Source organism: Pocillopora damicornis, chromosome 3 (genome assembly GCF_964200805.1).
Source record: "Pocillopora damicornis chromosome 3, jaPocDami1.2, whole genome shotgun sequence".
Classification (NCBI taxonomy): domain Eukaryota; kingdom Metazoa; phylum Cnidaria; class Anthozoa; order Scleractinia; family Pocilloporidae; genus Pocillopora; species Pocillopora damicornis.
The window spans coordinates 29,047,689-29,061,546 of record NC_142672.1 but is presented as its reverse complement, the minus strand read 5'-3'; the positions used below and the strand labels follow the sequence as shown (position 1 = coordinate 29,061,546).

The 13,858-nt window shown below is 38.2% G+C and overlaps 1 protein-coding gene across 7 annotated transcripts in view; it reads right to left on the bottom strand.

Moving 5' to 3' along the window:
• LOC113667904 (uncharacterized) overlaps positions 1-10,063 on the bottom strand; it is a 33,067-nt gene extending 23,004 nt beyond the window's left edge. For 5 of the 7 annotated variants that reach the window (XM_089199165.1, XM_089199167.1, XM_089199169.1 and 2 more), the window contains exons 1-8: positions 8,077-8,827; positions 3,904-4,073; positions 3,388-3,429; positions 3,095-3,139; positions 2,147-2,290; positions 1,743-1,852; positions 1,040-1,201; positions 361-448 (exon numbers count right to left, since the gene is read on the bottom strand). In XM_089199165.1, the coding sequence (XP_089055291.1) occupies positions 361-448; positions 1,040-1,201; positions 1,743-1,852; positions 2,147-2,290; positions 3,095-3,139; positions 3,388-3,429; positions 3,904-4,073; positions 8,077-8,252 (937 nt within the window). In that variant the 5' untranslated portion in view covers positions 8,253-8,827. Of the gene's footprint in view, positions 1-360; positions 449-1,039; positions 1,202-1,742; positions 1,853-2,146; positions 2,291-3,094; positions 3,140-3,387; positions 3,430-3,903; positions 4,074-8,076; positions 8,828-9,309; positions 9,382-9,922 lie in introns of those variants that run through there. The other 2 variants (XM_089199166.1, XM_089199171.1) reach the window with 1 other exon arrangement.
• Positions 10,064-13,858: the final 3,795 nt, after the last annotated feature.

Below are 13,858 nucleotides of genomic sequence, written 5' to 3'. Positions count from 1 at the left end.
AGAGAAAAGATAAGAAGGTGATTCCATGCTACAATGCTTCTCTCTCTTTTCAATTACATCCATCTTGCAAACTGAGAATTGGAGTGTTGAACGTGAACTTATTTTAGGCATCATGTGCGCAGGAAAATCGTTGTGAAAACTGAGCACCTTATAAATTTCTAAACCAAAAGTTTGGTAATAAAGGTAAAACATTGGTAATACAACTATAAAATTTGTGTTCGCGGGCATAAGTATATTTTGAACCCGACTCAAAGTCATTTTAGCCCGAGCCACTAGGCAATGTTAAAACAATCACACTGACCTGAATGCACATTTTTAAAGTACAAGAAACAGATAAGAGGGTGGTTCATTTTTGCATACCTAGCCTTTCACAGCCAGCTGTAAATGAAATATCGTCCAGTGCGATGTCTCCCTGGTATAGAGCGCCACGTACACCTTCAATTATGACCTGCAGGCAAAAATCAACTCACTTAAAACCTCTTAATTTGCGAGTACATTGACTTCTCCTGTCAGTCTGCAAGAACTGATAGAATTTGGGTGGAAAGTTGCAATAAACCTTGCCTAACCACAAATTAGAAGTAAGCAAAAGCGATTTGAATGAAAACAACATTGGCACTCTTTATAAACCACTCCATGAAACTTCGTCTTGTTGTCTATAGTTTTTCATTATCGGGCAATAGGGAGCAAGTTTGATATTTAGGGGTTGATTTCTGCTCAGTTGTACTGCAGATTTAAATAAGATTTAATCCTGTCAAAAGAAAATAAGGCCAGGAGCATCCATCTCTGTCCTCGTCTTTTCTCTTGATCACATTCAATAATGCGAATCGCAAGTGTGTGATTTGAAAATGACACGCAAAACAGGCCAACTGTGCAATTGTGGAGTTTGGCTTACATCATTAGAAACGCTAAGACTGGGTCATGCAGAACATACAAATCCCAGAGACAATAAAAATATCATAAGTCTTTCAGTGATCAATTCCCTTCTCAGTGATTATGGCTTAATGTTTCAAACACATCTGTTTGACATGTTTTTACAAACCTGAAATTCCGTGTCACTGTCGAACTGAACTTGCCGTTTAAACCAGTCGCGACCTTGGTTTGTTGTGAGTGACAGTTTCTTGACGGGAAAACCTACGACTGGTTGTTGATAGATGTTGAGTGCACCTATGTGAAGTCCTTTCATGTGGATAAACAAATCCAGCTGATAAAAGTGAGAAGAGAAAAAAAAAGGAATCAAACTTCCCGTCACCTGGATGTTTATACATTTGCTATGCCATTTCGGAGTTCTTATTTTGCGACAACATCGACTCTGTCTCTGAAGTTGGAATTCATAAGGAGCCGATAAGAACTCAGAGTCATAACAAAAAAAAACTGCCATGACACGGGAGAAACGCTTGTGACCAATTCACGATTGATTTTGGTCTAAAATCTGATTAGTTGGAAAGGCCGCGTAAATTTTCCCGACCAATCACAGAGCGCAGATAAGCAAAATCAACCGAATCAGATCTAATCTTTAGCTCATTCACTCTGACGAGGGGCTAAAGAAACGTCAACTTGATAAAATCTTTACAATTTCTAATTTACACTATCAAGCCAGTTGATAAAACCAAATAATTTTGTGATGGCCACCCCCCTACCCCTACCCCACGCAACACCACAGTTTCTTTAGAAACTTGCTCCCCTTAATTCCGGATTAGTAACCATCTCCAATTGAAAAGTCTTACAGATGAATAATAACTGACCTGGCAAGTGGTATTCGGATTCACGGGGGCCAACGTTGGGCTAACTAGTCTCGCCTTGTGATAACGCCGTCGAGGCAGAGACGTTTCAATGTAGATATAATATCCATCAGCTGTGAAATACAAGAAACGGGAAACAAATTTAGACGTCCAACTATTATATCTAACTCGTGCACTGATAGGGAAATGCAGTGGCTTCGTGTTTAACATCATGGACTTCGGATAAAATCATTTGTTCGGGTTGCTAGATCTTTTAATGTTCCAGGAAAACGAAGCACAGCAGATACATGTTAATCGTATCAGCAAGTTCTTTAATGGTAAATTAAACGTTCCGATAATAAATTCAATAGACTCTTAGAGTAGATTTGAAGTCTTGGTTTGTTTGGAGACAATGTTATTTTCCTCACCATTTCCTTTGGTATGATCCGTAGTTGGGCCAGTATTCATGGACGGTGTCTTGCCTTTGTATCTTCTCCAATGAAAATCACCATTATGTGACTGAAACCACTGGCAAAATCCTTCTTCAAAGTCACACGGCCATAAGGGTGCATCTAAAAATTTTAAAAAAGTATAAAAATTACATGAAAGGAGAAAGCGATCAACGGAGGTTCCTTTAATGCTGTGGAATGCGGAGTAAGGTTTCAACCAGCCAGATTATTTTGTTTATTTTTTTCCGAAGCATCTCACCGGGCCGCAACCGTAAATCCTCGAATCGGTTTGGCTAATCGTAACCACTCCATCTTTTTAAAAGACGGATCACGATCCAGACAAATTGGAAAAATGCAAACCATTGGCAAAAAGAAAAAGTTTATACTAGTGTAGGTCGGTCCGCATGGGAAAAAACTATGCCCTCGGTCTTGAATATAATTTTATCCCATACGGACCTCCCTCCCGATAAACAACATAAATGTGTTCCAAGACGCTTATCTCCACTTAGGAGCACAACTTGGTGTCATATTTGAACTGTCAAGGAAATGCGACAAATTGCTGAGGGACGTTCCGTGCAATCGACCGACATCTTGAAACAATATTCTTTTGTGTTAATAAACAAAAATTAACAAAACTTTCATTCCGCGATTGAGTGGGCTGATGTTCACCTGTGAAGATCAACTCAAGGATAAACATTTAACATTAACTCCCAAGATCTCATCAGTAATTCTCCTTACTGTCTGCAAAACGATTCTCAATATGTTTGTCTGGAGAATTTGGTATCGGATCAATTAGTAATCCCATGATTGACATTTTTCTTTAATCTCATCACTTGTCTGCATGATATTGTATATATAAAGTAAGGAGAAATTCCGTCTTGGTCACTCACGGGTTAGGCGGTGGAGATTACAATCAAAGCATGTTACCTGGTATATAAGTTTTGTTCGCATTCGGTTGTTGGCCTTCGCCAGCTGAAGAAAAACAAGAACAAAAAAAAAATGAGTGGAAAATATTTTTGGAAAAAAGTACTAATAAAAGATATTCAGTCATTTAAAAGGAATCATCCTCGAGTTTTCCACAGTCCATTTTGCAAGACTAGTGCAACGCAAATTTCTATTCACACTGCAACTACAAGGCAAAATACTCAATTAGGTGTGACTCGAGGGATCAAAGCGAGGTCTTTTCGACAGAAACACGTTATGACCCAAGAGTTCCTTACCAGCTCGTCTCTTGCGTATAAGCAAAGCATCATCAGCACCCGCTGAAAAAAGGAAAGATAGGGTTAGAAACGCTGATGAATCAACAGTGAATTAATTAGTCGGTTGTTGCCTACTTCAGACGGGTTTCCTCGCACGTCTTTGAAGGTCCTACACTTAAAGGTCATAGACTTCACTCTTTACCCTTTTTTTAAATGTAGTTTTGTATAATTTCGCTAACCGGTGGCAGAATCCCCAAACTTAGTTGGGATAGTATTTGAAACAAAGTGCATTGGACTCTTTCTTCCCTAGGGGTGAATCAATTCGCATTCAACGAAACATGCGTCGAGGACGAATAAAGTCATCGAGTGAAGAACATTGTGACTTAACAACAAATTCCAGAAACTAAAACTGTACGAAAGGTACAAAGGAAAGTACAGAGGATTAAATGGCTTGTCTGCAAAGATCAACCTGAATTTTAGTACTGACACATTCCAGGACATGTCAGTCATGGCCGACTCTTATAGAAATGCACTTACCACATGAAATGTCTGTGGAGGAGAGGCTGCCTATGGATCGTCCCAAGGGGTACTTTGGAGAAGAACAAATACCTTCTAGGGCAACATTTCTTGCCGATGATAATTCTTCCTTCCATTCCAACAACGTTTTCAAAGAGCAGTCACAAGCCAAAGAATCTGACGTGAAAACTCTGGGAGATAAAATTTGAGGCAATATTTAAAATCAGCCGATTTTATTTACAACTGCATGAAAATGTAAACCCTGTTTTGGTCATAGGCATGCCATGGCCCTTACGATCTACAGCGTTACCCAAAAACCATCCGTGTGATTCATTTACAGCCTCATGTTTCGCTCTAAAATCTTACGTCCAGGTTCCCGTTTCTAGTAGATTACAGAAACTTAACGGGCGGTAAAGCCGTCATGTTTTCATTCAGGAAGGAGGTTTCAAATGACAAAACTATCAGCTAAAAAAAGACAAAATGGATTTGTTGAGGTGCCAGAACCTGCTTATCTGTTCTTTAAATTTTCATTTGGAATATGGCTTCGCGGGTACGTTACAGGGGCCTTTGTGAAACGGGTCTCTGAAGCCTGTTTCTCGATAGACCCAGTAAATTATCGATCCCAAGGAGCTTATTTCTGTAGGTCGTGTGTACATTGAGATCAACATATCGATGGCTTTTATTATCAAACAAGAGAAATATCAAGAAATTATATGGAAATTATTGCTTTTTGAGCTAAAACCCGCTCTATTATCCTTACATTTTTAAACATTTTTTTTTTTATATTTTAAAACATGGCTTCGGACCCGTAAAGTTATCGGGACTTTCAAGAAACGGCCCCAAGGGTTCGACTAATATCAAACTTGGCTGTTTTGCGCAATTTGCGAGTTCTTCTTCTCCAAACTGACTACGACTACGAGCAGCCGTTGTTTCGTTTCTTTAGCGCAATTGTCAGTGCAACTCATGATTTCTTTCGCTCTATACCTAAGTTTCCTAGGAATGAAATTTTGTGCGGTGTCATCGAGCAGGTGAATCAAGGAGGTGGCTCTCAAATGAAAGTTTATAAAGATAAATAAACCGCTGAAGCAATTTCGAAAAGACTCTATCTTCAGTTGCATTGTCTGTTACCTTAGTGTTGGTTGTAATCCGAGTTTTAGTTACATTACCACATCACAGAAAAAAGAAAAATTAATTTAAGCTATAAAGAAAACTAAAACCACGCAACCTAGCTAGATAATCGCACCAAGCGAGACTCACTCGCGAGTAACACGCGACTCGTAGCAAATAAAAATGAAAGTCACTGTAGCAATTAGATAAACAAAAGAAATATACCTTTACGTCAATTGCATGCGTCATAAACAACAGCAATGACTCAGCTCTTGAAGTCTACAATAAAGCGATAATCAAAACACGCACAACAAAAACAGAGCATGCAAATGACGTGCATAAATGAGAGCAATTTGAATTTTTCGTTTTTGAAAATCACGCGTTATTTCTATGATAAAACACGGCTTCGTTACCAGACATTGAAATCAAAATTACTTTCACTTTCAGCGTTACCGAAGAACAATACGGTGCTCAAAATAAAAACTGATTGACATAAATAACCTTACTTTTTTTTTAGAATAACAATCGTCGACAGGGACAGTTTGAGATCAGTCAACGACGTTCTTTAATTTAACACCCACGCATTTTCATTTTTGTCATTGTTTTCTCTACCCAAGAACTGAATGCATAATGTAGTATGGGGCTGTGCGGAAATTTTACCCATGAAAGTCCTCCACTAATGTCTTAAACATTCGTTCCATTAACAAAATGGTAATGAAACATTTACGAAAAAAGTCCCAAAATCACATTTATCTTAAGAGGTTTCCGAGAAAAGGTTCACCTCTGCGATTCCATTCGAATCTGTCTCGAGAAAATCGTACGTGCAACACAAGCAAAATTTGCAAGTTTAGGACCAAGCTTTCCACAATTACCCACGAAAGTATCATGTACTTTTAGAAGCCATCTTAGGACTTAAGAAAAAAATTTTCCTTTTTAAGTTGTCCCTAACACCAAAGCTTCCCTTAGCAAAGTTGAAGAAAAATGAAACGGACTTTCCAAGGAGTTGTCACGAAAGGAATTTGTCAATATGAATGGCTACCGCTATTAATAATAGTTTGCGGTTGAAGTTTTTAAAATTAACTAGTCTTCGAATCGACCTAAACCCGCAAATGCTGAAACCAATGATTACAAAGAACCTAAAACTTCCACATAATCTGTGGTCACGAACACGGAAGGCAACACCAAGCGACATTACAAATAAACATACTCGAAGAAAGGAAATGCATCACTAAGCCGCATTCTTAAAAATCCACAATTGAAGAGAACTAATTAAAAATGCTCGCGGCTTCCAGTCTTATTTCTGTTCAAACTAATATACAGACAGCAGATGTATTCTTGATAATGCGTTCCTACGATCAATAAAATAATTTCACATCTCCTGATCCATGTTATTCCAATCGGAAACAAAACAACATTAGAAGAAAGAAGATTGCAGTGGACCGCAAAATTAACATTCAGGCAATTTCTTAGCAACTTTTGTTAATAGCACTTCGTGTAGATATCCAAAGTATTGGTGTTGATATTACGGGGTAAAACCAAACTGGTAAAAATAAACCTTTTTTGAGGTCTGAACATTCAACGGGTTTTCTAAATCGCGATCAAATAAGACAAGCTTTACTACTTCCCGTCAAACCCACCGGTCCAAAACGCATTTTTTCATCTCTAATAATAGCACGTGTGTCTTCAAAATATTATGTAGCTAAGACCTAATGTGCATAAATGTTTTGAGATCAGTTTGTTGCTAGCGCTTCAGATATGAGGTTAGAATTTATTACGAACTCAATATTGCCAACCGGTCAAAGTAGACATCTTAAACGAGTTGACAACGGGTCAAAGTTAAAGCGATAGCCGTCTGCCACTCTGGCAAATAGACGTATAGTGTCCTCTGCTTATTTTCTTCTGTTCGTCCCGATAGTAATCGAACTTATCAATGTTTTTACGCATTTCCAATCTACATTGATGTGTGCGCGACACAATGTTGCTATAAACTAAATGCGAACAAAAGTTTTGAGGCCATTCGTTGCCATTTCAGTCTTTTCGATATAATATTATTGTTAGAAGTAGCGAACTCAATATCGCCAGGAAAACATATAAAAAAAATTAGCATAAGAGATAATCCACTCTAATACCCAGCAGCTACATCTCGCGTACATGGAATAATTCAAAAAATATTATTGACAAAAAAGCTCAAAATCAATAGGTCGACATTTGACAAACCCTGGCGCGCAGACGGTGACATAAGTACTATTTTTAACTACACAAGGAAGTGATTGTACGTAGAGTCAAAATCTATAAAATCTCTCGAAGAGAGACCGAAAAATAAAATTCTAATCAACTCGAACTCGATATCTGTCAGTGATTTGCCTCTAATTATTACCTAGCACATCATTTTTTTCACCTTAGCAGTACTGTGAGATTCGCTCAGAAAATATTTCGGAAATGCCAGAGAAGAAGAGGAACGCTGTCCGCGGATCAAGTTCGTCGCTTGCTTTCAATTTTTTCGAAATAAAAATACGGTTCACCTTAAAACTGCCGAAATGCTGTCAATAGGAAAGGTTATTGAAACAAGGCCTCTCATTTTAAGTTGCGTAATCATCGACTTCAAAAGTGACCTCGAATTCGGTATTATTCACTACGCAATATTCGCAACCTCGAAAACAGTAAAATGTCTTCCCTGGTGAAATATGGTTCTGAGGCAGCTTATCAGACCTTAAGTTTGGTGTTCAATCAACGAGTATCAAACGTAGTAGCAAGTATTCTGGTAACATATCACATCATTCATACTGTGTTATTGATGGTTCTCAAGTAGGTTTATGATTGCAGTTAATGAATGCGATTCAAAACATCGAGGATCCAAACCACGATGTCATGGAAGTTACAAGACACAAATTTCATTTTCAGTTACTCTGTCTGCCTGGCTTTTGGTCCTTAACGAACACAAAGCTGAACGATTGAACTGCTTACTGTCTCATCTCGAAGCAAGTCACAACATTTACATATAGCGGGCAAGCCGCACTACATATTATATTCATCACCGGCTAAAACAGGCATGAACAGAACGTTAAATCAAATTAAAGGGATACTCACATCCGCTCTGTTGATTTAGCAATGTTCTGGGCGATCCGTTCCGGATCGATTATTTCCTTGCAAACGAGTACCTTCTCTCTCGATCGATATTCGCAGTTCGGTCGTTGATGGCCATATATCCCACCAGTGATGCAAATCAAGTAAGCAAACCACAAAGAATGCTTGAAATCCCACATTTTTAAGTACAGATAGTCCTCTTTTGTTCCTCTTATTCAGATTTTTCTCTTTTCCCAAGATCTGAAAGGTAACACGGAGAACTGTGATGATTTGATTTGCTTGATTTAGGATCGATGCTTTGTAAACACCGACATCGACATTGCAGCGTCCGCCTCTTTGTACCGAATAGTTGTTTCGATCTTTGTATCACGAAACGTCTTTTTCCGCGATTTTAAATTTACAGCGAGTGCGAACTTCGATGTATGATGTAAATACAAGCAAAAGAACGAGAAAGGACAGATAAAATAGTATTGGCCAGCTTGTGTCAACGAAAGACTAATGTTAGTAATTGTATACCGCTGGATACAGATACAGTCATACACAAGTCACGCGTCTTTTTTGCAGAATCATCACAAACGACATGAGCTACTTCCTGCAACCTGGCTGAGCATCCGCTAACGCTAAAGCGCGCGCGGAAACTTAAGAAACTTAAATTTAGCCGAAGGGTTTATGATATTCTAGTCTACACAAGTAATAACTTTTGAAATCGGTTGAGAGATGTTGATATAGCTTACATGCATGCTCGTCAAGAACTAAATTGAGATGGAACTGTTTTTTTTTGTTATCTATTTTGTTTTCACATTTGTTTTGTTTTTGTCAGTTTGTTTTGAGATTTGGTTCTTAATTTAAAAAGCCGCTGCCATTTTGCATTTTGAATCATGATTTTCGCCTTTTTAAGAACATGATCAGTCTCGCGGTAAATATGAAAGTTAGAAACTAAACTTATTAGAAAACGAAAAGAAATGAAATTAGACAAGCTAGAAACACGAACGGAGATAGTCTAGAATTATCAAATTTCAAATATCCTTACTATCCTTATCTTACAAATGTCGCTGATTTACCACAGCGCAGCTTTTGAAGTTTTAACAGATTCTTCTGGGAATATTGATTTGCGCGCACGGGTGATGACACTTACAATGGGCAAATGCTTCAATAACTTGAACAAAGACTGGAGACAAGCTAGCTAGTCATTAGGGGATTACGTGAGAAAAAAAATCATGCAAAATAAAAACCTACCGGATCGAAGTTAAACTGCGGTTTAAATTTCTTGACCAGTGTTCGTATTATGGCATGGTACGGCAAACAGTGCTGAAAATAAAACAAAAGAAGGAAAGGCATTTAACTAATGCATGAACAGTAATAATCTAAAGCAAGTTTTAGGCCAGAAATTTTCATGAAAGTGCTAATACGACAAACTGTGACTTGAATGTTTTTAAGCTTCACCCGGCAGATATAGTTAGATCAGTTTAAGAGAAGTTTCACTCAAACCTGATCTGTTATAAACGTCGAACGAAATGAGAAGAATGAAAAGTTATCGCTCTGTACAGCATGCTGCGTCGAATCGGGAACGCAATTCGCTCTGATATATAACTGTGCCTTGCATTGGAGAAAATATTAAATCTTCCATTTTTTTGCAAGGTGTCTGACATAAATTCTGATAATTCAACTTTTCACTGTTGCAAAGTGCACCAGTGACAAACAATTTGATCATTTCATCTCACTAGATTATCAGTTTGCACGACTGAAAATTTCAACTTTGGAGCAATATAATTAACTCTGAAAGCGCGAAACAAAATCGGCTCAAAAATAACAAATAAATAAATAAAACGAGAACTAAAAAACAGCTCACTGTTTAATTTAGGCGGACGAAGATGTTGCTTGATTATCCAACTCGTGTTCCCTAATGAAATTTCGTTAGCAGTCTTGAAGACTGATATTTCGTCTTTTGATAAATATGCTTCAATACAATATTTCTTATGTTAATTTCAGTGGTGAATAAATGACGTATTTTAAACACGTGATTTCGTCTTATAATTACTAAACTAGAAGTTTAGGCGACAGGTGCCATAAACAACAAAATACTGTAATATTCTAAAAAAAGAACGCCAACCTTTTCGTGTTTCATTCTTTCATTGAAGAGAAAGACGTTAACTTGAAATTACGTTGTTTTTCTTTTCAGTTTTTCTTTTTTGCATTACTCCCATACCAAGAGAATAGATTTTAACATTTCAATTTAAAGTTTTTTTTTTATTTTCTAATTGAAGGTTCCAGTTTCAGATGTTGCCTCTTCAAGACGCTGTTATTATCTTAAGTTTTCTTCCATTAACCAGCTGATCGATAAGGGCTACAAACCCTCTGGTGAAGGGAGAAAAAAATATCGGAAATGTCCAACTTAAGAGCGCTGAAAACGATTTATTATGTGCCGAAACTCTGCGCCTTGTCTGACGAAGTCAAAACAATTCGAGTAATAACACATCGTCCTTTCAGTGGAAATAACAGCAATATTGACAATTGACAACGAAAACGACATCGGAAATGATATCGATTACGACATCGAAAACAATAGCGAAATGACAATAACTTTGATAAGAATAATAACAGGGAATTTGTAGTGCGCAAATTTCCGCGCTCAAATGCTCCATCTTTGCTCACCATCTGACAGCCAAAGTTAGAAGCCTAAAACTTGCACTTAGAACTTAGCCGTTGGAATTTACAGTAGAGTAATCAAGATACGAAGGAGAAAAAGAAATTTAGAATAAAACTGAAACATGAAATCTCTGGAAAATGACAACATTAAGATAGCCTGTAACAGGACATTCAGTTACTAAAACAAAGTGCGTTAGCTAATTGCGTGATACATAGTTGCGGGAAATAAAAAGACGAGGGGGGCTTGGATCGAGTCATACCTAAGCCGCATGTGCATAGGAGTGATGGAGCGATCACCATGGGTTAATTAAGTCAACTTAAGGCCTATTTACACGGTACGACTTTGTCGCATGCGACAAGCTTACGACAGGCCTACGACACGAATCATATCAAACTCTTTCCCCAGTGCGACGAACATTTGTTTTTCTCGGTTCCAGGTGTACGCAACCACTAACCCCACGTAATGCGCATGCACTCCGTTGCGAATTTTCAAAATGGCGGACAGGTCAAAGAGGGAAATTAAAAAAACAAAGCGATTTTGCAATGAATTCTCAACATACACCCTCGTTAGAGAGGCGAATCCACGGAAGAAAGATACAAAACTGTATGATATTGAGATCGATATGATATTAAATCGATACCGAAGGCCCGTTTAATTGCCTTCCGCCACGATTATTAGCTTTCTTGACAGCTTTCTGAAGACAGAATACTTTCTTCCTGAAGACTTCTGATATGCGGCTATTGATTATTACACCTCGTATACCTGATTGCTCAAACACTTTGTTTACGATTGTTTAAAGGACCGACTCATGGTTCTCCGTCTTCGTCTTGACATTGCTTTGAAATAGTATAGACTAGTAAGCTGAAACGAAAAATTAATCAGGGAAGTTTACGAAAAATCCAGCAAACAAGCTTTAAAAAGGCAATTATTTAGACTTCATACTTCAACGAACTTCACAAATCTTACTTGTTTATCTTGTAAGTAAACGATGGCAGATTAATTCCCGAAGCGCTTTCTGAGTTTCCCGATCCCTCTCCTACTGCTTTCACGCTTACAAAACAGGAAATATCAAAAGGAGGAAGATACAGCTGTTTTGAAACGCCATTTGACGAAGGTAAATCTGCTTTTCGTTCGACACTTTACATATCAAAACAAAGGAAATTTGTTCCTCTTTTTTATTCTGGCGGTACATTTTAAATTTGCGCCTGCGTAAAAGAGATATCGCCCGAGACCCTTCGCTCGGTCGTGTTTTGATCAAAAACGCCTTGTTAATTTCACGCAACCGCTCGGAGAAAAGGTAAAAATGACGAGGGAAAAACTTTATCTTCAAGTTAGAAAATTAGCGAAATAGAAAGCCACAATATTATAGTTTAATATTTCAGAGGTACATTGAGTGCTTTTTCCGTAGAGAATCCGCACGATGGTAAAACATTCGAAAATTACACTCGATTTGAGTGGGGTGTTGAAGTGGGCGTGGTCACTACATTCATGTTAAGACTATTTGTACCCCATGAGTTTGATATGGTATCGTGTAAATCAAACCTGCCACTTGCTTACGACTGTCGTGCACGTCACGAAAAATGTCGTAGGATTTTAAAACATGTTTTAAAACGCTGCGACAATCGTAGCCGAAATTGATAGAAAATGACGTATTTTGTGACAAATTTCTACTGAGTAGGGGAGGAAGGTGAAATTTTCTTGCGTCAAAATGGCGGAGGAAGTCGCCTCCGGAAAGTCGAAGACTGCTTCCAAAGCGAAAAATACATTCTCAGATGAGGAAACAGAGAATATGATATCACTGTGGAGCGAGGAAGAGGTTCTTTTCCTTCTCTTGCAAATTATTGAAACAATGACCGCGGCCAAAACGAGTGGAATTGCACGCGATTTTGGCATGTCGTAGGTGAAAATGTCGTGCGCGCGTAAATTGTCCTAAGTCATGTCGTAGGCCTGTCGTAAACTTGTCGTATGCGACAAAGTCGTACCGTGTAAATAGGCCTTTAGAAACCCAACCAAGATAACTTGATTGTTAGAAGGAAATGCTGCCTTAGGAATTTATTAAGCGAATGAATAATACTTTTCAGTGTATATAACTCGTTTTTACTCAATTTTTTGGCGCATGTGTCATGTCCGAAATTTACGATGGGAAATCCAGCCAATATGGAAAAGCGCACATTTGGGCTGTTCTCGAACTCAGGTTCCTTTGAGAAATAATTTCTTTGCTTTATTAATTAATGTGTATTTTGTAAAGATGCGCAAACCCGGGAGTCAAGATAAACACTCGCTTACTATCCCAATCACAATTTTGCTTATCTCTGGCTTTAAAGGGGAAAATTTGAGAAATACCCACGCTTTGCGGGAGATTATAAAGCTGACCTAAGGGTTATAGAACAGTTGACCGAAAAAAACAATTCTTAGAAGGTGGGATTTGCCCACCTGCGTCCCTAGCTCTGTCATTTCCTAGATATGTAATTGACGCAATAACCTTAGCTTGGTTTACAAGACTGATAAAACTGAAGTGACTTACCGAGACGAACGCCCTGTCATCAAATAACACAATAGTTATACCCAATCTCTTGTTCACGCACACTTCGGCTGAATCCGACGAAACAAATCATGTCGCTTTAGTCTCGATACTTTGGTTTAAGATGAACTCGTTTCAAATGCTCAATTAACACTTATTTAATCTCTAAATCTAATTTGTAGCGAGGCGTGCGCGTAAACGGTCAAGGTCATTAGATCATAACTGTTTTCACTTCAAAAAAAATTATATCACAGACTCCCTCAAGAGCTCTTGGCATGCCCAAGCCACCTGATAATCACTACGCAAGGACCCAAAGTGGCTTTGCACAGCGCGTCGAGCCTTGTTTTCAGTGGGTTGGCTATGTTCAGCGACGGACGCCATCCACGAATTGGGAACCATGCAGGTACAATAAAGCCTTGAAAACTCCCAGTTGCTCACCAATTAACGATAGTATAACCCCCAATTTGCTGTAAGTTCGAATCGTTTTCTTAATTTTATGTGCCTTTTCTGCTTTTGATTAATATTAGTAATCTGATTTGCCTTTCATTCCGACCTGCTAACTTTGTCAACTTTGGTCAATCGTTAATCGTTGATGGCATGATTGCCCAGCTTTAATG